We start from the raw sequence: 25,531 nt of genomic DNA on the forward strand, positions 1-25,531 counted from the left end.
TGCTCCTCTGCTCATTTTCTTGTCTTGCTCCTCTGCTGTCTTTCTTGTCTCGCTCCTCTGCTGTCTTTCTTGTCTCGCTCCTCTGCTCTCTTTCCTGTCTCTTTCCTCTGCTCTCTTTCTTGTCTCGCTCCTCTGCTGTCTTTCTTGACTCGCTGCTCTGCTCTCTTTCTTGTCTCACTCTTCTGCTCTCTTTCTTGTCTCACTGCTCTGCTCTCTTTCTTGCTTCGCTCTTCTGCTCTCTTTCTTGTCTTGCTCCTCTGCTCACTTTCTTGTCTCTTTCCTCTGCTCTCTTTCTTGTCTTGCTCCTCTGCTCTCTTTCTTGTCTTGCTCTTCTGCTTGCTTTCTTGTCTTGCTCCTCTGCTCTCTTTCCTGTCTCTTTCCTCTGCTCTCTTTCTTGTCTCGCTCCTCTGCTGTCTTTCTTGACTCGCTGCTCTGCTCTCTTTCTTGTCTCACTCTTCTGCTCTCTTTCTTGTCTCACTGCTCTGCTCTCTTTCTTGCTTCGCTCTTCTGCTCTCTTTCTTGTCTTGCTCCTCTGCTCACTTTCTTGTCTTGCTCCTCTGCTCATTTTCTTGTCTTGCTCCTCTGCTGTCTTTCTTGTCTCGCTCCTCTGCTGTCTTTCTTGTCTCGCTCCTCTGCTCTCTTTCCTGTCTCTTTCCTCTGCTCTCTTTCTTGTCTCGCTCCTCTGCTGTCTTTCTTGACTCGCTGCTCTGCTCTCTTTCTTGTCTCACTCTTCTGCTCTCTTTCTTGTCTCACTGCTCTGCTCTCTTTCTTGCTTCGCTCTTCTGCTCTCTTTCTTGTCTCTTTCCTCTGCTCACTTTCTTGTCTCTTTCCTCTGCTCTCTTTCTTGTCTTGCTCCTCTGCTCTCTTTCTTGTCTTGCTCTTCTGCTTGCTTTCTTGTCTTGCTCCTCTGCTCTCTTTCTTGTCTTGCTCCTCTGCTCTCTTTCTTGTCTTGCTCCTCTGCTCTCTTTCTTGTCTTGCTCCTCCGCTCTCTTTCTTGTCTTGCTCCTCTGCTCACTTTCTTGTCTTGCTCCTCTGCTGTCTTTCTTGTCTCGCTCCTCTGCTCTCTATCTTGTCTCACTCCTCTGCTCTCTTTCCTGTCTCTTTCCTCTGCTCTCTTTCTTGTTTTGCTCCTCTGCTTTCTTTCTTGTTTTGCTCCTCTGCTCTCTTTCTTGTCTCGCTCTTCTGCTCTCTTTCTTGTCTCGCTCTTCTGCTCTCTTTCTTGTCTTGCTCCTCTGCTCTCTTTCTTGTCTCGCTCTTCTGCTCTCTTTCTTGTCTCGCTCTTCTGCTCTCTTTCTTGTCTTGCTCCTCTGCTCTCTTTCTTGTCTTGCTCTACTGCTCTCTTTCTTGTCTCGCTCCTCTGCTCTCTGTATTGTTTCGCTCTTTTGCTCCCTTTCTTGTCTCAATCTTAGGCTCTCTTTCTTTTCTCACTCTTCCGCTCTCTTTCTTGTCTTGGTGCTCGGCTTGTCTTTCTTGTCTCACTCTTGTACTATTTCTTGCCTCGCTTCTGTGCTTTCTTTCTTGTCTCGCTCTTCTACTCTTTCTTGCCTTAGCCATGTGCTTTCTTTCTTGTCTTGCTCTTCAGCTTTCTTACTCATCTTGCTCTTCTGCTCTCTTTCTTGTCTCGCTGTTCGGCTCTCGTTCTTGTCTCACTCTTTGTTTTTTTCTTGTCGCGCTCTTCTGCTCTCTTTCTTGCCTCACTTCTCTGCATTCTTTCTTGTCTTGCTCTTCTACTCTCTTTCTTGTCTTGCTCTACTCCTTGCTTTCTTATACTGCTCTTCTTCTCTCTTTCTTGTCTCGCCCTATGGCTTGCTTTCTTGTACTGCTTTTCTGCTCGCTTCCTTGTCGTGCTCTTCAGCTCTCTTTCTTGTTTCACTCTCCTGCTCTGTTTCTTGCCTCGCTACTCAGCTCTGTTTCTTGTCTCACTCTTTTGCTGTCTTTTCTTGCTCTGCTGCTCTCTTTCTTGTCTCGCTCTTCTGCTTGCTTTTGTGTCTTGCTTTTCAGCTCTATTTCTGGTATCGCTCTTCTACTCTCTTTTTTGTCTCACTCTTCTGCTCTCTTTTTTTGTCTCGCTCTTCTGCTCTCTTTTTTGTCTCGCTCTTCAGCTCTCTTTCTTGTCTCGCTCTTCAGCTCTCTTTCTTGTCTCGCTCTCCTGCTCTCTTTTCTCTCTCCTCTCCTTCTTATCTTGTTCTTCTGCTTTCTTTCTTGTCTCGCTCTTCAGATCTCTTTTTTGTTTCGCTCTTCTGCTCTCTTTCTTGTCTTTCTCTTCAGCTCTCTTTCTTGTCGCGCTCTTCAGATCTCTTTCTTTTCTCGCTCTAGGCTCTCTTTCTTGTCTTGCTGCTTGGATATCTTTCTTGTCTTACTTGTCTTACTTTTCTACTCTTTCTTGCTGCACTTCTGTCATTTCTTTCTTGTTTCATTCCTCTACTCTTTCTTGCCTCGCTTCTGTTCTCCTTCTTGTCTCGCTCTTCAGCTCTCTTTCTTGTCTCACTCTCCTGCTCTCTTTTCTCACTCCTGTGCTCTCTATCTTGTCTCGCTCTTCAGCTCTCTTTCTTGTTTCGCTCTTAGTCTTTTTTTCTTGTCTCTCCAGTTCTCTTTTTTGTCTTAGTCTTCTGCTCTCTTTCTTGTCTCGCTCTACTGCTTGCTTTCTTGTCTTTCATTTCAGCTCTATTTCTAGTCTCGCTCTTCAGTTCTCTTTCTTGTCTCGCTCTTCAGCTCTCTTTCTTGTCTCGCTCTTCAGCTCTCTTTCTTGTCTCGCTCCTCTGCTCTCTTTTTGTCTCGCTCTTCAGTTCTATTTCTTGTCTTACTCTTCAGCTCTCTTTCTTGTTTCGCTCTTAGGCTCTCTTTCTTGTCTCTGCTCTTCTCTTTCTTGTCTTACTCTTCTGCTCTCTTTCTTGTCTCACTCTTCTGCTCTCTTTCTTGTCTCGCTCTTCTGCTTGCTTTCTTGTCTTTCTTTTCAGCTCTATTTCTAGTCTCGCTCTTCAGTTCTCTTTCTTGTCTCGCTCTTCGTCTCTCTTTCTTGTCTTACTCTTCTGCTCTCTTTTCTCACTCGCTCTTCTACTGTCTTTCTTGCCTCCCGCTCTTTTTCTCTCTTTCATGCCTCACTTCTGTGCTTTCTTTCTTGTCTCGCTCTTCAGCTCTTTCTTGTCTCACTCTTCTGCTCTCTTTTTTGTCTCGCTCCTTAGCTCTCTTTCTTGTTTCGCTCTTAGTTTCTCTTTCTTGTCTCTCCAGTTCTCTTTCTTGTCTTACTCTTCTGCTCTCTTTTATGTCTCACTCTTCTGCTCTCTTTCTTGTCTCGCTCTTCTGCTTGCTTTCTTGTCTTGCTTTTCAGCTCTATTCCTAGTCTCGCTCTTCAGTTCTCTTTCTTGTCTCGCTCTTCAGTTCTCTTTCTTGTCTCGCTCTTCAGTTCTCTTTCTTGTCTCGCTCTTCTGCTCTCTTTCTTGTCTCGCTCTTCAGCTCTCTTTCTTGTCTCGCTCTTCAGTTCTATTTCTTGTCTTACTCTTCAGCTCTCTTTCGTGTTTCTCTCTTCGGCTCTCTTTCTTGTCTCTCCAGTTCTCTTTCTTGTCTTACTCTTCTGCTCTCTTTTCTCACTCTTATGCACTTTTTCGTTTCTGCTCTCTTTCATGTCTCACTCTTCTGCTCTCTTTCTTGTCTCGCTCTTCTGCTTGCTTTCTTGTCTTGCTTTTCAGCTCTATTCCTAGTCTCGCTCTTCAGTTCTCTTTCTTGTCTCGCTCTTCAGTTCTCTTTCTTGTCTCGCTCTTCAGTTCTCTTTCTTGTCTCGCTCTTCTGCTCTCTTTCTTGTCTCGCTCTTCAGCTCTCTTTCTTGTCTCGCTCTTCAGTTCTATTTCTTGTCTTACTCTTCAGCTTTCTTTCGTGTTTCTCTCTTCGGCTCTCTTTCTTGTCTCTCCAGTTCTCTTTCTTGTCTTACTCTTCTGCTCTCTTTTCTCACTCTTATGCACTTTTTCGTTTATCACTCTTGTGTTCTATTTCCTGTCTCGCTCTTCTACTGTCTTTCTTCCCTCCCGCTCAGCTCAGCTCAGATCGGATTCCCTTTCACTGGCCAGTGTCCCCAGAATACAAAAGACTCGATCAGGGGGGCGACTGTTTTCCTATAATGCCCCGAAGTTGTGGAATTCCCTACCAATCTTTATCCGGAAAGAACACAATCTTCTTGCCTTCCGTATGCATCTAAAAACATGGCTCTTCCCATAGTCCCCTTCTCTTCCTTGGTAAGATAGGTCTTCTGTCAGCGCTGGGATGCCCTAGGGTAGCTATGCGCTCTATAAATCCCTATCCAAATCCAAATCCAAATCCGCTCTTTTTCTCTCTTTCATGCCTCACTTCTGTGCTTTCTTTCTTGTCTTGCTCTTCAGCTCTCTTTCTTGTCTCGCTCTTCTGCTCTCTTTCTTGTCTCGCTCTTCAGTTCTATTTCTTGTCTTACTCTTCAGCTCTCTTTCTTGTTTCGCTCTTCGGCTCTCTTTCTTGTCTCTCCAGTTCTCTTTCTTGTCTTACTCTTCTGCTCTCTTTTCTCACTCTTATGCACTTTTTCGTTTATCGCTCTTGTGTTCTATTTCCTGTCTCGCTCTTCTACTGTCTTTCTTCCCTCCCGCTCTTTTTCTCTCTTTCATGCCTCACTTCTGTGCTTTCTTTCTTGTCTCGCTCTTCAGCTCTCTTTCTTGTCTCGCTCTTCTGCTCTCTTTCTTGTCTCGCTCTTCTGCTCTCTTTCTTGTCTCGCTCTTCAGTTCTCTTTCTTGTCTCGCTCTGCTGCTCTCTTTCTTGTCTCGCTCTTCAGCTCTCTTTCTTGTCTCGCTCTTCATCTCTCTTTCTTTTCTTACTCTTCTGCTCGCTTTTCTCACTCCTGTGCTCTCTATCTTGTCTCGTTCTTCTGCACTCTTTCGTTTCTCGCTCTTGTGTTCTATTTCTTGTCTCGCTCTTCTACTGTCTTTCTTGCCTCCCGCTCTTTTTCTCTCTTTCTTGCCTCACTTCTGTGTTTGACGGAGCCGTAGGACAAGTTCTAACATGTTGGCAGCCAGTTATGACCATTGGGCTGTTGGACATTTCAAAATGTGCCAGGCGTGTGCTCCGTCAGGGCGATGAAGGGAGTACTTTATTCCGTTCCCCTGACAGAGTACACTCTACCCTGTCCACTTTGCTGCTATTTCGACAAAACCCAACAGTTCCGGGTGTGATTGTCCGTAAGATTTCTAATCAGAGGAGTCTTTTTATGGAGTCGTGAGATTTATTTCTCGTAAGATTTTCAGCTAGCAGGTCAGAGGTCACTAGCAGTGGGGGCGGGAGACCCCGTACATACACCGTATATGTTGACGAGTATCCGCGGCCTCGAGCACGCGGCGCGCCCTCACACCCGCTGGATGTGGCTGTGAGCCCTGCACCTGTGTGGAACAATCCTCTACCAGACGGCATCTGCTCCTCCCACACTGCGGGGCGTCTGTCGTTTATTATGCGGCATTTGACACTTGTATGGTGCGGACTTTGACCTGCTGGCGCCAGGTGTCGGGTGAGGCCAGGTTGTGGGGGGGGGGGGTTGTTTAGGGCGGGGTGAAGGGCAGGGCTCGTTTCACACTGTGCCCGTCTGTGGTTCACAAAGGAGTACCGACCACATGGGCATCCAGTCAAAGAAGTGTGTGAGGGGGGGGGATTAGTGACTAACAGAGATAGCAGAAGAAAGTGGTGTGGCGTGGCCTGGTGTGTGGTGCGGTGTGTGTTGCAGAGCGGTGTGTGGTGCGGTGTGTGTTGCAGAGTGGTGTGTGGTGCGGTGTGTGTTGCAGAGCGGTGTGTGGTGCGGTGTGTGTTGCAGAGTGGTGTGTGGTGCGGTGTGTGTTGCAGAGTGGTGTGTGGTGCGGTGTGTGTTGCAGAGTGGTGTGTGGTGCGGTGTGTGTTGCAGAGCGGTGTGTGGTGCGGTGTGTGTTGCAGAGCGGTGTGTGGTGCGGTGTGTGTTGCAGAGTGGTGTGTGGTGCGGTGTGTGTTGCAGAGCGGTGTGTGGTGCGGTGTGTGTTGCAGAGTGGTGTGTGGTGCGGTGTGTGTTGCAGAGTGGTGTGTGGTGCGGTGTGTGTTGCAGAGCGGTGTGTGGTGCGGTGTGTGTTGCAGAGCGGTGTGTGGTGCGGTGTGTGTTGCAGAGTGGTGTGTGGTGCGGTGTGTGTTGCAGAGCGGTGTGTGGTGCGGTGTGTGTTGCAGAGCGGTGTGTGGTGCGGTGTGTGTTGCAGAGTGGTGTGTGGTGCGGTGTGTGTTGCAGAGCGGTGTGTGGTGCGGTGTGTGTTGCAGAGCGGTGTGTGGTGCGGTGTGTGTTGCAGAGCGGTGTGTGGTGCGGTGTGTGTTGCAGAGCGGTGTGTGGTGCGGTGTGTGTTGCAGAGTGGTGTGTGGTGCAGTGTGTGTTGCAGAGCGGTGTGTGGTGCGGTGTGTGTTGCAGAGCGGTGTGTGGTGCGGTGTGTGTTGCAGAGTGGTGTGTGGTGCGGTGTGTGTTGCAGAGCGGTGTGTGGTGCGGTGTGTGTTGCAGAGCGGTGTGTGGTGCGGTGTGTGTTGCAGAGCGGTGTGTGGTGCGGTGTGTGTTGCAGAGCGGTGTGTGGTGCGGTGTGTGTTGCAGAGCGGTGTGTGGTGCGGTGTGTGTTGCAGAGCGGTGTGTGGTGCGGTGTGTGTTGCAGAGTGGTGTGTGGTGCGGTGTGTGTTGCAGAGCGGTGTGTGGTGCGGTGTGTGTTGCAGAGCGGTGTGTGGTGCGGTGTGTGTTGCAGAGCGGTGTGTGGTGCGGTGTGTGTTGCAGAGCGGTGTGTGGTGCGGTGTGTGTTGCAGAGCGGTGTGTGGTGCGGTGTGTGTTGCAGAGCGGTGTGTGGTGCGGTGTGTGTTGCAGAGCGGTGTGTGGTGCGGTGTGTGTTGCAGAGCGGTGTGTGGTGCGGTGTGTGTTGCAGAGCGGTGTGTGGTGCGGTGTGTGTTGCAGAGCGGTGTGTGGTGCGGTGTGTGTTGCAGAGCGGTGTGTGGTGCGGTGTGTGTTGCAGAGCGGTGTGTGGTGCGGTGTGTGTTGCAGAGCGGTGTGTGGTGCGGTGTGTGTTGCAGAGCGGTGTGTGGTGCGGTGTGTGTTGCAGAGCGGTGTGTGGTGCGGTGTGTGTTGCAGAGCGGTGTGTGGTGCGGTGTGTGTTGCAGAGCGGTGTGTGGTGCGGTGTGTGTTGCAGAGCGGTGTGTGGTGCGGTGTGTGTTGCAGAGCGGTGTGTGGTGCGGTGTGTGTTGCAGAGCGGTGTGTGGTGCGGTGTGTGTTGCAGAGCGGTGTGTGGTGCGGTGTGTGTTGCAGAGCGGTGTGTGGTGCGGTGTGTGTTGCAGAGCGGTGTGTGGTGCGGTGTGTGTTGCAGAGCGGTGTGTGGTGCGGTGTGTGTTGCAGAGCGGTGTGTGGTGCGGTGTGTGTTGCAGAGCGGTGTGTGGTGCGGTGTGTGTTGCAGAGCGGTGTGTGGTGCGGTGTGTGTTGCAGAGCGGTGTGTGGTGCGGTGTGTGTTGCAGAGCGGTGTGTGGTGCGGTGTGTGTTGCAGAGCGGTGTGTGGTGCGGTGTGTGTTGCAGAGCGGTGTGTGGTGCGGTGTGTGTTGCAGAGCGGTGTGTGGTGCGGTGTGTGTTGCAGAGTGGTGTGTGGTGTGGTGTGGTGCGGTGTGGCGTGGCTTGGTGTGTGATGTGGCGTGGTGTGGTATGACATGGTGTGGCGTGGTGTGGTTCGGTGTGGCGTGGTGTGCCATGGTATCGTGTGGCTTAGTGTGTGGTGGGTGTGACATGATGTGGTGTGATGCGGTGTGACATGGTGTGGCGTGGCATAGTTTGTGGTGTAGTGTGGTGCGGTGTGACGTGGTGTGGCGTGGCTTGGTGTGTGATGTGGCGCGGTGTGGCATGGTGTGTGGTGCGGTGTGTGTTGCAGAGTGGTGTGTGGTGTGGTGTGGTGTGGCGTGGCGCGGTGTGTGATGTGGCGCGGTGTGGCATAGTGTGTGGTGTTGCGTGTGGTGCGGTGTGAAGTGGTGTGTGGTGCGGTGTGTGATGTGGTGCGGTGTGTGATGTGGTGCGGTGTGTGATGTGGTGCGGTGTGTGATGTGGTGCGGTGTGTGATGTGGTGCGGTGTGTGATGTGGTGCGGTGTGGCATAGTGTGTGGTGCGGTGTGAAGTGGTGTGAGGTGTGGTGTGGCGTGTGGTCCAGTGTGGTGTGACATGGTGTGGCGCAGTGGGACGAGTAATTACCCTTAATTCCTAGTCGCTCATCTTCAGAGTGGAAAGATTTTTAACCTTCACTATTCAAAGGAAGCTGATTGATGTTACTTGGTTTTCTTATACAGCTAACAAGCATTGACAAATCCAAGAGGTCTGGCTTGTTGCAGGTGTGTTTGTTGCTATGACAGATGCCTGAATGCAATAAAAGAAAACCCACAGAGATGCCCCCAAACACTGCCCTGGTGGGACACGCTATGCCCCGGATGTTACTTTACATGTTTAAGCCATGCTCTTCATTCCATAGGCCATGCCTCTGGGACAGGATTGCTAACAAGTTTCTTTGGTCATGCCTCTGTTACAGAGAACACTCCCCTTTTCATTCCACTTACAGCTCTCGAAGGAGGTGTTTTCAAATAAGTGAAGGAAGAGCCATAGGTGGAAATGGACATCCTTTCATTGCATCTCTTGTGAATATTTCCCTGATTTTCGGGGCACTGTCGTGGCCGTGACCCCTCGGTGCATTCAGAGTGAAGCCTGTACAAGCCGCGCTGTGCTTCCCAGCATTCCAAAGGAGGCCTTACCTGCTCAACATGGCTGCCACGGTGCTAAACATGGCTACCTCTGTGCTAAACATGGCTGCCAGTGAGCTAAACATGGCTGCCACTGTATTAATCATGGCTGCGTCTGTGCTAAACATGGCTGCCACGGTGCTAAACATGGCTGCCACTGTGCTAAACATGGCTGCCACGGTGCTAAACATGGCTGCCTCTGTGCTAAACATGGCTGCCACGGTGCTAAACATGGCTGCCACTGTGCCACTGTGCTAAACATGGCTGCCACGGTGCTAAACATGGCTGCCTCTGTGCTAAACATGGCTGCCACGGTGCTAAACATGGCTGCCGCTGTGCCACTGTGCTAAACATGGCTGCCACGGTGCTAAACATGGCTGCCTCTGTGCTAAACATGGCTGCCACGGTGCTAAACATGGCTGCCACTGTGCTAAACATGGCTGCCACGGTGCTAAACATGGATGCCGCTGTGCCACTGTGCTAAACATGGCAGCCACTGTGTTTAACGCCCATCATTGTGATATCCGTGGCTGGCAATGTGCTACTGTGCTAAACATGGCTGCCGCTGTGTTTAACGCCCATCATTGTGATATCCGTGGCTGGCCATGTGCTACTGTGCTAAACATGGCTGCCGCTGTGTTATACATGGGTGCTACTGTTCCACTGTGCTACACATTGTAGCCACTGTGTTACTATGCTAAGCACGGCTGCCACTGTGATGTACATGGCTGCCACTGTGTTAAACGTGGCTGCCACTGTGGTATACGTGGCTGCCACTGTGGTATACGTGGCTGCCACTGTGGTATACGTGGCTGCCTCTGTGCTAAACATAGCTGTCATTGTGTTAAACATGTCTGCATCTGTGCTAAACATGGCTGCCAGTGTGCTAAACATTTCTGCCATTGTGCTAAACATGGCTGCATCTGTGCTAAACATGGCTGCCAGTGAGCTAAACATGGCTGCCTCTATGCTAAACATGGCTGCTTCTGTGCTAAACATGGCTGCCAGTGTGCTAAACATGGCTGCATCTGTGCTAAACATGGCTGCCAGTGTGCTAAACATTTCTGCCATTGTGCTAAACATGGCTGCATCTGTGCTAAACATGGCTGCCAGTGAGCTAAACATGGCTGCCTCTATGCTAAACATGGCTGCTTCTGTGCTAAACATGGCTGCCAGTATATTAAACAGTGTTGCTTCAGTGTTAAACATGCCTGCCAGTGAGCTAAACATGGCTGCCACTGTGTTAAACATGGCTGCTTCTGTGCTAAACATGGCTGGCAGTGTATTAAACATGGCTGCATCTGTGCTAAACATGGCTGCCAGTGAGCTAAACATGGCTGCCTCTATTCTAAACATGGCTGCTTCTGTGCTAAACATGGCTGCCAGTATATTAAACAGTGTTGCTTCAGTGTTAAACATGCCTGCCAGTGAGCTAAACATGGCTGCCACTGTGTTAAACATGGCTGCTTCTGTGCTAAACATGGCTGGCAGTGTATTAAACATGGCTGCTTCTGTGTTAAACATGCGAAATGGAAAAACAAGGGAAACCCCCAGGAAACAAATCAGACCAACACAGTTTCTATAATTTTATAGCGGCTGGCTAATCATTTGTTGACATAATTGGTTTAGAGTCTAGTTTCCTGTTCTTTGTAAATATTCACAGCTGAAACCTGTATAGTTCACCTTGTTATACACGTTCTTGGTTTGCTCACTATTCACTTGGGATACACTGCACTTTGTATAATATTTATAATATTTGTATGTCGCAAATTATTCATATGTATTTTTCATCATCAATTCTTAAATATAAGGAAATATCCTTCATGGTACAAGTGTGCGTCTCTCTTTTTTCTGCCACCCTCTCTCCAATGTTTTCATTGCCATTGAGCTTGTTATAAATATTAAGTTATACAAAATCGTATGCCATAGGAACCACTGTTTTTCTATATAAATATATAAATATATCTGTGTTAAACATGGCTGCCAGTGTGCTAAACATAACGATACCAAAGGGGATGATGGACACGGCTGCCTCTGTGCCGTCTTCTCTGTCTACAGCCCCAAGAGGCAAGGCCCAGGGTTGGAGCTGTGCCCACTTCTGAATGAATGCCTGTATCCAGAGCCCAGGCTGCCCTCCTAATCAAGCGCCGAGGATTGGGAAAGAATTGTGGCTCTAATCCCTGGGATATAATATCACTCATCTGAGGGATTACTGACCACGAGCAGAGGGAGGGAGTATGTGTGTGGGGTGGGGGGTGGCTGCCTACTGTGTGTCCATCCCATGGCTCATCAATGAACGCCCTAACACACCAATAAACATTTCTATCCTTCAAAGCGACAACCTGCGTCGAGTGCTAATTGGTCAAACCAAACAGGCCACAAGCGGCGATAACTGGCCCCAGCGCCCCTAGCCAAAATCAAGTGGCCATTAATGAAGGAAGGGCAACGTCGGTGCGAGAAGATGAATACTGAGGCCAAAACTCCAACTCCCCTCAAGAACTAACTCTCAAGTCGTGGAATATAGCAGGGTTAAACAAAAAAGCGGGGATCAAGGAGGTACAGGACTATCTCGCTAAAGGGGACATTATATGCTGCCAAGAAACCTGGTCAATGACATCAACACCCATAGTGGGCTTCCATGCACATCGGATAAACGTAACAAAAAAAACCATCTTCGGACGTCCCGCTTTCATTCTTCATAAGCCATGCGCATAAACTCAGACCCACAGAAATAAGAGTAAACTCCCCTGACCTGCGAGTAATGACAATTGCTGGGCTAAGGGAGGGCCACTGCCGCTCAACTTACTGCTCATAACTGCTACATCAACCCGGCAATGACCGACGCCAGCATTGAATCATTTACCAACACGCTGGAAGATATAATACTTAAATACGAACATTACCATGTAATCGTTGCAGGAGATTTTAATTTGAGAAGTTTGGAAGACGCCCCTGGCAAACAAAACAAAGGGCACAAGGCGGGCCCACTGCTCTCTCGTCTCAAAAATGTTAAACGCAATTAGGGCGCTCGACCTCGGACCTGGGAATCTGGGTTCGAGTCTCGGTAACGACGCCAAAACCTCCTGTGATTCTGGGCAAATCACTTAATCTCCCCGTGCCTAAAATGAATGTGTGTCCGTTCTCATGTAACGTAACTGGTGCTATGTAAAGCGCTCTGATACCTGATTCGGTTCAGGTCTAGTTCGCGCTATATAAAACTCTGCAAAAAAAAACACCAAAAAAAACTCATCTCATGATGAAACTACGCTCACCCTCGTGGTGCCCCAAACCATCATTTCGGAACATATCTACTATCGACTATATTTTAATCAACGAGGAATTGGTTGATAAGTTGAAAGAATTTCAGGTCGATGACGGAGGAGAAAGCGATCACAGGCCTCTACATGCAACATTCTACCTAGGAACGGAATCTGCAGACCTCCAGAAAATGATGGGAGAAACAACAGGGGAGGAAAACTTCAGAGCCATTAACAGAATAAAATGGACAATCAAACTAGAAGGGAAAATGCAGGAGTGGGCAGCAACGTGGGAAGTTCGAGGACCGTGGGAGACCAAGTTAGAGAGGATTGGTCACTGGGAAGCACGAACAGATGATCTGTGGCGGAGGCTGGGTAAAGAACAATGCAAAAAAAGACCTTCCCACAAGGCCCCTTTCTCAAAGAATCCACAGATACCGAGGAGCTTGAGCCAATGTAAAGGTGCTCTAAGGAAGGCACTTAGAAGAAGAAAAAATAGAGGCTCGTCTGGCGAGGCGGCCTCCATACGTGCACTGAGAGCCGCCGACAGGAGCGAAGTAGGCGAGCACAAGAGGATAGAAATGGAACAAAAATGGCTCGCAGTAGTTGCCGTGTTAAAGTTAAAGAACAATGCCAAATTACGGAGGTACATAAACCGCCTGAGCGCTCAGCCCAGAGGCAAGGCGACAACATTGCAAGCAATGAATGAGAAGTGTATGTAAGGGGCTTATATACCAAAGGAACATCAACGTCAGAGCAAGCCCCTCCTAAGAACACCTGGGAAACAAGCACCCACACATATACTCTCCCCGAGCGTACAGACGAAGAAGGAACAATGACGCCTGAGGGCAATGGCTTCACAGAAACCGAAATAACAAGGGAGATACGGAAAATGAGGAATGATGGGGCGCCGGGCCCAAACGGCACTCCAGCCCTGGCTTTCAAATCAGTCCAATCACTCTTCGCCTCAATCCTAACCCCGCTATACAATTTTGCATACTTAACGGCAATAATCCCACAAACATGGAAAAGATCAATTATTTTTCCTATTCATAAGAAAGGTGACCACTTGTACCCCGCCAAATACAGGCTAGGAGCCCTGCTGGACGTAGAAGCCTACGCCTACGCCAAACTACTATTGAGAGAACTAGAGGACTGGGTAACAACAACGAAATATTACCGGCTTCAGGACAAACTTTGCAACTACGGACAACATCATGGACCTGGCCTAGCTCTCAAAACGAGCGGTAAAAGACCGGCATTTACCGTTGTTTTGCTGTTTTATCGACTAGAACACAGCTTTTGATGGAGTCGATAGAGACAAACTCTGGGGAAAACTGTCAGCCTGGGGAGCTCCATCAAAGCTACTGAAAGCCATCATATCCCTTCATGAGGGGACCTGGGTACAAGTCAAGATAAGCCCCACGGCGTTATCAGCAAGCGTCGATACCAACAACGGACTGAAGCAGGGCTGTGTCTTGGCCCCCCTATTATTCAACCTCTATACAGCCGATATGGGGTGAGCTTTGAAAGAGGCAAGTCTAGTACCACCTAAACTGGGCACAGCGAGACGGGCAATTCTTCAGTACGCAGACGACACTGTAGTGATGGATCACACAAGGGTGGGCCTCCAAAAAGCATTAAAAGAGCTGGGGGAGTACAGTAAGGAAAATCACCGGACCGTTAACCAGAGTAAAACAAAGATAATGGTATTCGGCAGATATTCCCACAAGAAACATGCCCGCTGGACCTTGGGAGAGCTCCATATTGGCACCACCACAGCCTAAAATTATCTTGAGGTTTGGCTACATGAGAGGGAACATCGGCAACTCATATAAAACACCTAACTGCCAACACCATTAGTGTAATCCTGTCAATGAGACGCCTAAGTCAACGCTTGGCCAGCCCCGCGGCGGAGCCCATGTTGACGGTCCCCCGGGCAAAACCAATCCCGGCCATCGACTAGGGTCATTTGGCATTTCCAGGAGACTTAGACAAACTCATTTCAGCAGCGCGGGTCAAAGCCCACGAAATCGTGCTGCAAACACCCAGGGCAAGGAACACCAGGCTACGGCTGGAATTAGGGCTCGGCAGACCTGAACTAGCCCTCCAGGGGGACCTGATTAAATATTATATCAGAGCCCTTAAAGCACCTCATAATTCTCTCAAACGCCACCTGGTAACAATCTTTAGAGAAGAGGACCCCCCTTGGTACATCAAACTGGGCAAAGACCCTCAACATCGAACCCCAAAGCCTGTCCCTAACCGACATCCCGCACAAGACCTGGTAACCATCGCGAGACGGCAGATCCGCTCCATCTCGTATGAATTGGATCTAACCGCACTTCACCATAACACCCTCATCAAGGCATTGAATGAATCTTACATTATGGGGAAAGCTCAACCATGGGATTCTATCAATGTGAGTGGTGACTAATTTTATGTGATTTTGTATAATTCTCTAAACTCGTGAATACACTGCAATGTGAAAATTAGGCCTCTCTGCGGGTGGCAGAATGAGGGCACTGTAGGTTTTTAAAATACCCCTCACACACTATGAATCCCATAGTGTCATTCTCCCATCATTGGGGTCTTCCCGTCCCTCTACGGGGCGGGGCGTGCTTCGACCTACGAGTGACGCGGGAGCACTTATATTTTTTTTATATTTTTTTGACAATAGGCTATGTGATGTGGTGAGGATAGTGATATGTGTTAGGGAGTGTAGGGACCTATTTGCGTGAATGATAGTGTAAAAAGGGTTAAAAATTCCCTGGCTAGTCGAAAAAATTAACTTTAATGGTTTCGCAAGCTGGGAACATTAAAAGGGGGTTAGTAAGTAGAATTACAAGTGTGTGTTGACAAAGTAGACCACACTATCATTCACGCAAATAGGTCCCTACACTCCCTAACACATATCACTATCCTCATCACATCACATAGCCTATTGTCAAAAAAATATAAGTGCTCCCGCGTCACTCGTAGGTCGAAGCACGCCCCGCCCCGTAGAGGGACGGGAAGACCCCAACGATGGGAGAATGACACTATGGGATTCATAGTGTGTGAGGGGTATTTTAAAAACCTACAGTGCCCTCATTCTGCCACCCGCAGAGAGGCCTCATTTTCACATTGCAGTGTATTCACGAGTTTAGAGAATTATACAAAATCACATAAAATTAGTCACCACTCACATTGATAGAATCCCATTGTTTACAAGTCTAGCTCAGGAGGGTGATTCTATCATCTCCTCTACACTTCCCCAATTGATTTTTTGAAAGCTCAACCATATCTAAGTGAAGAACTATTTTTTATTTATTTAGATTTATAGAGCGCCTTATCACCCAGAGGTCTCTAAGCGCTTATCCAGAACCACATACTAGTTTGATCATGGGACAAAGAAAGGACTAGTGGCCCAGGCCCGCAGGAAAATCCTTTTTATGAGGCTAAGGGCCCTCAGAACTGCCCCATCTTAAGAGACCTTGGCATTAGAACATGCAGGAAGGCATCAAAATTGGTGCTTCTCGGAAATAAAAACTCACGTCCTCCCAAGAGCGGCAACATTTACTCACCATTTTAGACTGGCCATAAGCACGTGAAACACAGAGACTGATTAACGTGCAAACAAGGTGCTTCAGTAACATTTATGGGCAAAGAAGAGCCGGCCCGGCATCCATCCCACGCACTTTGATTCAATCATTGCCGAAATACAATTAAGTTCCCGGAGTTGACGGCAAAAGGGACTTTGCAATACAAGATTGACTGTCGTAAATAGGGTTTAAAAACTCACGGGTCGGCGGGGGAGGGTGTAACAGGGGTGGGTGGGCAAGGGGGGGGTGGTTTCAATTTTAGCTTTTTTTACTGTAATGATTTTAAATAATTGAACGGTTAACAATAAATCAAAATTAAAAAAAACACATCCCAAGGCTCAGCCTAGACTCAGTTGTCAGCCCGAAGGAGAGGTTTGTCAGTGGGTGTCGGGGTCTGGTTGTTTTTGGGAGACGTCTGCAGTCCATGACCCTGACACGCGTGAGTGAGTGTTGGACGCCACCAACCTGAGACTCGTGAGTGAGTGAGTGTTTGAGTCCACCAACCTGGTACTCATGAGTGAGTGAATGTGGACTCCACCAACCTGTCACTCATGAGTGAGTGAATGTTGGAGTCCACCAGCCTGTCACTCATGAGTGAGTAAATGCTGGAGTCCACCAGCCTGTCACTCATGAGTGAGTGAATGCTGGAGTCCACCAACCTGACACTTGTGAGTGAGTGTTGGACTCCACTAATCTGAGCCACTTGTGAGTGAATGCTGGGCTCCACCAAACTGACACTTGTAAGTGTTTGAGTCCTCGATGCTGTCACTCCTGACAGTGAGTGCTACAGATAGCGATTGAGCGCTAAAGTCCACTACACTAGGAGTAGTGAGTGTTAGAGTCCACCATACACAGACTTGTGGGTGAATGCTGGGGTCCATGGCCCTCACACTTGTGAGTGAGCGCTAGGGCCCAAGAACAATAGACGGTTTATCATGACATGCCTTGTGTCCGAGTCCTAGGGACCACTGAGTATCCGCACTCGTGCAATGGTGAGTGAACCATAACATGCTCTGACTCTAGAACTGGGATACTGTCATAAACACGCTGGTGAAATGAGTGTGCACTCACACTAGGACTGGACCGTTGATGTATGTACACTGGCGTGCACGTCCTCATGTGCACAGGTGGCTCCGTTCACGTGTTGGTGAGTTAGTTGCACTGTGCGCTAACCCTTGGAGTGAAAGATGTGCTGTGCACTAGTTTCTGAGTCTCAACCTGCCCTGGCACAAAGATTGCACCATCAGCAGGTGTGTAATGGCTCGTGGGCCAGGTACTTCCCAGCAGTGGCAAGGAGCTGCACCAAGGAGAGATGTCTGTGGTCACATGAGTGAGGCTACAGGAAGTAGTGGAGTATGCCAGCTGCATAGAAGGTACTATACACTGCTGCGGGGAGGCTGATTGGGTATCTGTGGCTATTGACTGCGCCTGGCTGGGTTGATTGCACAGTAGACGGTGGATGGTGTGTTGGTTGGATAAGCGGTGCTGAAGCTCATATTTGGGTGGATAAGTCAGACACATGAATGTTTACACAGCACTTGGGTGGGTTGATTTGTGACGTGCTGGTGCACTTCTATAGCGCACAGTTTGTGAGCCGGTAAGCAGCACTGTAGACGTCAGGTAGACCTGTGAGGTGCTGAAGCGGTTCTATAGTGCACAGTTAGTGAGACGGGTCAGAAGCACTGGTGACGTCAGGTAGACGTGTGAGGTGCTAAAGGGGTTCTATGGTGCAGTTAGAGAGAGGTTGGATAAATAGCCCTAAAAGCTGCAGTCAGTAAATCACTTGGATAAGTGATACTAAGGACAGTAGTTTGTGAACTAGTTTATTTTATTTATTTATTTATTTGAAACATTTTATATAGCGCTGGCTAGACCCGGAGGTATCAGAGCGATTTACATAAGGATCAGCGAGTTACAGGTTACATAGTTACATCAATTAAATCAAAGAATCACAGAGGGAGGAGGAGGGGGAGGGAAGGAAACACAACGGGGAAACAAGGAAAACCATGTCAGATGACCGGCTGGGTAGGTGACGGCCGAGGGGGTGAAACCAGGGCCAGATTCCTTTATAGCTGCATAGGACCGCTCCACCGGGCATCGGCCAAGGTTGCTCATGCACCGAGGTAAGTAAAAACAGTTTTGGTATCCGCCCAGGGGGCATCGTCAAAGGTCCATCGAAAGTTCCATCGAAAGTTCCATCAAAGTTCCACCTGGCCTGAGCCATGTTGAATCGGCTCCGTGGTGTGTACAATGTTCAAGGTTTCAGTCTGGGGGGGCATCTGGCAGCAGTTATGAGGCACGATAGACTACAGGCAGATTTGTGAGTTTGTTGATTGTTTCAATCAACGTAATTGGTTGGATATATGGCCCGTAAGTCAGTTAAGTGGCATTATAGACTGCAGTTAAAAGGTTGGATGAGGGGTACTATAGATTGAATTGGGTGGGTGAGTGGTGGTGACCAACTGTAGTTTGTGAGTTATGGTCAAGTGGCTCTATAGACTGTAGTTAACGAGTGGGTCAAGTGGCTCTATAGACTGTAGTTAACGAATGGGTCAAGTGGCTCTATAGACTGTAGTTAATGAGTCGGTCAAGTGGCTCTATAGACTGTAGTTAATGAGTCGTTCAAGTGGCTCTATAGACTGTAGTTAACGAGTCGTTCAAGTGTCTCTATAGACTGTAGTCAATGAGTCGGACAAGTGGCTCTATAGACTGTAGTTAACGAATGGGTCAAGTGGCTCTATAGACTGTAGTTAATGAGTCGGTCAAGTGGCTCTATAGACTGTAGTTCGAGTCGTTCAAGTGGCTCTATAGACTGTAGTTAACGAGTGGGTCAAGTGGCTCTATAGACTGTAGTTAACGAGTGGGTCAAGTGGCTCTATAGACTGTAGTTAACGAATGGGTCAAGTGGCTCTATAGACTGTAGTTAATGAGTCGGTCAAGTGGCTCTATAGACTGTAGTTAATGAGTCGGTCAAGTGGCTCTATAGACTGTAGTTAATGAGTCGTTCAAGTGGCTCTATAGACTGTAGTTAACGAGTTGGTCAAGTGGCTCTATAGACTGTAGTTAACGAGTGGGTCAAGTGGCTCTATAGACTGTAGTTAACGAGTGGGTCAAGTGGCTCTATAGACTGTAGTTAACGAATGGGTCAAGTGGCTCTATAGACTGTAGTTAATGAGTCGGTCAAGTGGCTCTATAGACTGTAGTTAATGAGTCGGTCAAGTGGCTCTATAGACTGTAGTTAATGAGTCGTTCAAGTGGCTTTATAGACTGTAGTTAACGAGTTGGTCAAGTGGCTCTATAGACTGTCGCGTTTACGAGTGGGTCAAGTGGCTCTATAGACTGTAGTTAACGAGTGGGTCAAGTGGCTCTATAGACTGTAGTTAACGAGTGGGTCAAGTGGCTAAATAGACTAGTTAACGAGGGGGTCAAGTGGCTCTATAGACTGTAGTCAATGAGTCGGACGAGTGGCTCTAAAGACTGTAGTAAATGAGTGATTAGTGAATTGTATGGATAAGTGGTACTATGCACTGGCCGGATAGGAAAGTGAATCTGTATCCAACCTGTGGTACTACTGACCCAGTATGGCGGTGTTACTGACCCCGAATGGCGGTGTTACTGACCCAGTACGGGGGTACTACTGACATAGTACAGTGGTACCACTGACCCAGTATGGCGGTGTTACTGACCCCTTACGGGGGTACTACTGACATAGTACAGTGGTACTACTAATATTCCAGTTCGGACAGAATGTACCTCTTCCACAGGGGTATTTCCCATTCCATACTGTATACTTGGCTGCGTTGTCTTACGTCTTCTCCATACGTCTTCCTCACTCCCTACACGTTTTCATCTTGATCGACTCTCTCTCCTTCTATAGTAAAAGAGACCTAAAGTTAAGGTGCATGACCACCATGGAATGCGTAAGGGAGGTCGAAGTTAGTCAAATGCATAGCGTTACTTCTTACTGGGAAACTGCACCTGCAGGGGGTACGCAAATGTACTTAATACAGGTCAGAAATATTCAACATAGATTATATCTAACACAACTTAGGTTTGGGGCGCTCCACTACTTAACAGCCTCCCCAAAAGGGAAAAGTGGTGCCATGAACTCCCGAATTGCCCATGTGATGGTAAAACTCCTCGATGCATTTTATTCTCTTTTGTAGTTTTTATACGGACATACGAAAATCAATTTTAAAGCCTCAATTTTTATCTAATATGCTCTTCCACTACAAACATGCTTTTAACTTTATATGCAGCTGTGGCAATGAAAAAGTTATTAATGCTGTCATCCGGTTTATACATTTGGCAATAAGGGGAAGAAAGGCCTATGCACTCCTGGATGTTCTGCATTATCAAAACCCCGATGATTAAATGTAGCCTCTTATATACCCTCTTCTTTTATATCCAATAGCACCATGCACTTTATTTATTTGTATGAAACATTTTTTTTTTCCTCCTGTCAGGATTCCGCACTATGCGCGTTAACATTTATGTGATATTTTAGCTTTTTGCACTTTAGGCATCCATTGGTCACTTTCTTTTGGTAAACGTCGTTTACAACGAGGTGTTTACACCGCACGACCTTTACCGCGCTGCCATTACAACGCAAGTCGTTACTACGACTTGCGCTGGATGGCGCTGTTGGTTAAGGAATATTGTAATTTTCTATTTCAACACCTTCCTTACTGTTACGTGGGCTGGTGTTGGAATAGAAAATTATAATAATCCTCAATCCGCGCCCTCCAACGCAAGTCGTTGTAACAACTTGCGTTGTAAAATCCGCGATGTAAAGTACCGCGATCAAAATGATCGCGTTGTACTGTCATACATCCCTTTGTTTTACACATTATATAAAAGTGTACAATGTTGTGTTATATTGAATGTTCATGAAATACGTTTTTAACTTTTTATCGTTTCTTTTTGATAATTAACTGCAGCTTGTAACTGTCCCCTCGGATTAGTATGCTTTTCTGGTGATATATTCTCACCGAATAAAGTTGTTGTGACTTGACTTGACTCTCTCCTTCCTTCACAGGTGTCTTCCTCATCCCCTATATCCTGATTGCTTTACTGGGAGGGATTCCAATTTTCTTCCTGGAAATCGCCTTGGGTCAGTTCATGAAGGCGGGCAGCATCGCGGTGTGGAACATAGCGCCTCTCTTCCAAGGTGAGCGCTATCTGGAGGCCTCGCTCTCTGGAGTGTTGTCTCAATCTCTCTCTTTCTCCCACTCACTCTGTCTCTCTTTCTTTCTCTCTTCTTTCCTCTCTTTCAATCTCTTCCACTCGCACTGTCTCTCTTTCTTTCCCTCTTCTTTCCTCTCTTTCACTCTTTCTCCCACTCACATTCTCTCTTTCTTTCTCCCTTCTTTCCTCTCTTTCACTCTTTCTCCCACTCACATTCTCTCTTTCTTGTTCTCTTCTTTCCTCTCTTTCAATCTCTTTCTTCCACTCGCTCTGTCTCTCTTTCTTTCTCTCTTCTTTCCTCTCTTTCAATCTCTTTCTTCCACTCGCTCTGTCTCTCTTTCTTTCTCTCTTCTTTCCTCTCTTTCAATCTTTCTTCCACTCGCTCCGTCTCTCCCTTTTTCTGTGTTGTGCTTTCAGTCGTTCTCTTGTTCAAGCTCTTTTTCTTTCTCACTTTTGTCTCCTCTCTTTCCCTCCCTTGCTCTTTTCGTCTCTCTCACTGTCTCTCTCACTCTGTCATTCACTCGCAGGCGCTAACACTCCCGCGCTGTCTTTGTTCTACTCCCGCTATTATGCTCTTTCCTCTGTTTCTCCATTTCCTCCCCTCGTTGTGCGCTCTGTTTCTTCCTCTCTTGTTTATTTCTTCTCTTTGCCGCTTTCTTTATGTGTCCCTCTTTATTAGGGGTGGGCGGAATTTGCGTAATCGCGTTACGCAAATCTCTGCGAAATGTTAAAAAATATTCGCGTACACGCGGAATTACTTGTTCGTGATGCTTTTTTGCTGTTTGCAATTGCTGTTTGCGTGCTCGGGGGGGAAATATCTTCCGAACACGCATTTTGAGAAAGTGAACAAGCAAAAAATTTCGCAATGTCGCGGAACGCAGAATTTTGGGCAATTTCGCGTTCTCCGCGGAACGCGAAATTACCCAAATTCCACGAGCTGAACGGAGTTTACCGCCCAGGCCTACCCTTTATCTTTCTTTATCCCCTTCACTCTTCCTCCCTTTCCGTCAGTGTTATGCTCTGCCAAATGGATCTTAAACCCCAAACTTTGATAGTAGTTTTAATCAGGCGCGCAACACCCATTGGGATCACGGGGCTTCAGACACCCTCCCCCCCCCCTCCACCACGCCCCCCCTCCAGTGTATTAGCCCGTGCGGAGACAGCTTTGCGGGCTGGCGACGTCTAATTGCAGCCGCACCGAGTTCTTAACAGGTCTTTAACCCCTTCGATGCTCATGACGAGCTCAGCTCGTCATGAGTTACGCCTGTCGTACGCTCATGAGGAGCTGAGCTCGTCATGATACGCAGGTTTTCGCAAATGTCAGCGCACAGCAGGAAAACCCGCAGCGCGCATGTAGTTAAAAGACCATTTACTTGCAAATGAGGCGTTTGTTGTGTGTTCACCCCTTCTTACAGCCACTCTGTCTATGGTTGGAAGAATTAGCCCCCCCGAAATATTTTTCAGCCCCCCCACCCCCCGAAATTTGGCTCTGGCGGGCACCGAGGGTGGGTTCTGGTGGAGGAGAGAGCAAGGGTGGCCAGTCAGCACCCAGCTGGACTCTAGCTGGAGGGCAAGGACGCCTGGTGGGCGCCTTAGGGCGATTCCAAGCAGTTGAGTCCCGGGTGAATAGCTGCAGCTTTGGCACCCCGATGGTAGGGGAATCAGGCAGCCTGGTTCATGTGTTAGTTGCTTCTGTTGAACCTCCAGTCCCGCAAACATCCGGCTTCCATGGGGCATCTGTGGCATGACAGGGCGGGCAACGAGTAAGAACCGGGGCTGCCCCGTCAGGCACTCTCTTCCCACCCCAGAGCTAAAGAGCTGTACTCACACCGAGAGGCGACCAAGAAAGGATCATGGAAGCTGTGAAATCTTGTATTCCAATGTGTCTAACTTACCTGGATCCACCATCCTCTTCCCTAAGGTCCAATAACATCTCATAGAGGCCCTCTCAGAGGATGACGGAGCTCCTCTCTCTATTATGAGCCTCTGAGCATCAGAGTTTGTGGTTGGCAGAGGGTGTATTACTACCAGGGGGCTGCCTGGCCTTGTGACGCCCTGTATCTCATGAACCCTCAAGGGAATGCCCGCCTGACCGGTTACCGTCACCTGGATGACCTACTACCCTGCTATTCCCCCATGCACACGCAGGGAGGGAAGGGAGTAAACCTACAGACCCTGGTGCGCTCCCGGATCCACGGTGATCAACCCGTGATCATCGACATGTCATGTTCACGCCATGGGAGCCGGTCTGTGGTTCCGAACAACTCCAAGTGTGGTGCTCTCCTTACAGGACTGGACTCAGGTGACTGCTTTTATGCATTTATTTGAAAGATTTATATAGCCCAGACCAGACCCCTTGCTGACGTCAGAGCGCTGTACATACATGCAGGTACATATGCAAGGCTTCACATTCCCAAGGGTACTGCTTACGTGTATGGCTGATACACGGCCAGGCCCTTCGCCGGTAACGTGCCCAAAATCTGGAACTCTATCCCCCCTCACATCAGAACTATTCCTTCTTTCGCTAAATTCAAAAGTCAGCTCAAACCCCTTTTCCTTGATCGATACCCAGCGAACAGATAGGAGCAGCTGGAGCTTGCGGCTGACACCTCACCCCTCTCCGATACGGTGGTAACAAGACCGTTGAAATGGAACTCTTCGTCACTGTCATTACGGTTACTATTATCTGGAGTGTTTTGCTTTACTGTATCACGTTCTGCTCTCTTTTCCTCTGCTTTGTAACTGATGTGAAGCGCTCCGATATCCTCTGGTCAGGCTAGCGCTATATACAACTTCTTAAATAAAAGAAATAAATACAACAGAATTAAGAGGTAGTTCATTATCCGGCGCCCTCCTTGTGTTTTTGAACTATACAGAATCTTCCAGCCTACCCAGGGCAGAAAGGGAACTCCATCCATGCTATGAATTCTCGTGATGAAGATTATATCGATTGAGCATGACGCTGGTCCCCAGTAAATGTCATCGTCAGTTTAATAGGAAATCTTGCATCAAGTTCCTTGAATTAAGTTTTAAGAGTTTGTTCGGAGATGTTTCAGATGCTTTCGGCACCCCAGACGATTGGTTGAGCCTTTTTTATGTCTTCAATTTCAGGATTTCTAAGTACAGCACTTTTTTTCTTCCTAGAGTTTTTGTTCTTACTTAGGGTTATCATTTCTATCTTCTGTATCTTGGAGAGCCGTGGCCGAGAGATCTGCAAGCAGTTCTAAGAATGTTTCATCTATCCATGGGAAGCCAGGTTAGTGATTGCGAAACGGACGCGTTCCGAGCGCACTTTCTCAGATCGAAGATGCGCTTTGACGCTGACTTCCGGAATACCTTCAGGGGTGGAAAACTAGGGGCCTGACCTTGGAAATTTCCATTTGCAAAAAGCAGTCATAAATTGTGCCCTAAATGTTGGAGAATAGACAAGAATTTGCAATGTGGGTACGTTCCAATAGGTCAACTCGTGCAACTCTGAACTGTAGTGAGTCGCAATCCAAACTACTTCATCAATATTCATGAGGTAGGTCACAAATTGTGACTCATTATGATTAGATGTCATCACAGGGACGGTGGCCTGCTGGGATCAGCAGGCCACCGGGGCTATGGCTGAATTTAATTAAAGTAAAGAGAAGAGGTTGAAGAAAACCCCTTCTCTTTCACAAATGTGTTACACACCGAAATTGGGAGTCAGTAACTTTTCAATGTCTGTAACAAGATTTCAGTTGCAAACATTGATACGTACAATAGCGAATTACTATTTAGAAGAGGTGCCCTAAACATGCAACCTTCAAATTGTGATTAATTATGCCCTTCTAAATCCATTTTGTCATTCCATATCCTGCGTAAATGCGTTTAGGACAATTACAAAACAACATTTTGCGGCCGCCAACCCAGTGATTTAGTCGATCACAATCTTTTTGATCACAAAATGGCTTTGTATTCGAGGACCCAAATTTCGGGGTGTCTGTGAGAAGCGCAATCCCATACTCTAGTCTGGATGGTCTGAGGTCTGAAGGTCTTGGATAGCGATAAGGGCATATTATCAAGAAATGGCGTTAACATTATCGCCGCTCTAACGGCATAAAACTGCTGCTAAAGTTGCGATAATGGGCTTGATAATAGGCCCTTGAGAATTCCCATAGAAGCCCAGGTTCTGGTGTGAACACGGGCTGCTATGGGAATTCACAAGGACATATTATCAAGCCCATTATCGCCGCTTTAGCAGCAGTTTTCTGCCGCTAACGCGGCGATAATGTTAACGCCATTCTTGATAATATGCCCAAACGTTCTTTGAGTTGGGTGAGAAGTTGCTGTTAAGTATTCGTAGCTGTGTAGATTATGTGGCACAGCAGTGAGGTTTATCACCCGGAACACAAGCCGAGGATGTTGATTTGTTTACAGTCATTAACATGCTGCCAGGAGGGTTCGAGGGAATATTCTACCCATGCTCTTGTTAAGTGAGAAGAGACGGAGCTTTGTCTTGTCATAATTAACTTTTAGGAAGTGATTGGGAATCAGGATGCGTACTGTGGTAAATAAATAAATAATTACCGGTACTATTTTTCTATGCATTAACTAAAACAGATAGCTTAATAAATAAGAGGCAGAATCCGAGGTGTCTGAGTCATAAGGGCTTTAATCAGATGGCTCGAGCCAATGGACCATCGGGTTCCATCACCTGCAAAGGTTCAGGAAGGGACAGACACAAGGAAAAGGGGACTGGCAGCTGCAGCAACAGGAACGGGA

The 25,531-nt window shown here is 47.8% G+C and overlaps 1 protein-coding gene and 1 pseudogene across 1 annotated transcript in view; one reads left to right on the forward strand and one right to left on the reverse strand.

Annotated features, from left to right (window-relative positions):
- The window catches only part of SLC6A8 (solute carrier family 6 member 8), a 171,626-nt gene that overhangs the window by 29,089 nt on the left and 117,006 nt on the right, over window positions 1-25,531 (forward strand). Inside the window, exon 2 of the mRNA XM_078664574.1 lies at window positions 20,634-20,765. Within this exon, the coding sequence (XP_078520700.1) occupies window positions 20,634-20,765 (132 nt within the window). The remainder of the gene's footprint in view (window positions 1-20,633; window positions 20,766-25,531) is intronic.
- On the reverse strand, window positions 1,383-8,987 carry LOC144785197 (uncharacterized; annotated as a pseudogene).

This window comes from Lissotriton helveticus, chromosome 10 (genome assembly GCF_964261635.1).
Source record: "Lissotriton helveticus chromosome 10, aLisHel1.1, whole genome shotgun sequence".
Lineage (NCBI taxonomy): Eukaryota > Metazoa > Chordata > Amphibia > Caudata > Salamandridae > Lissotriton > Lissotriton helveticus.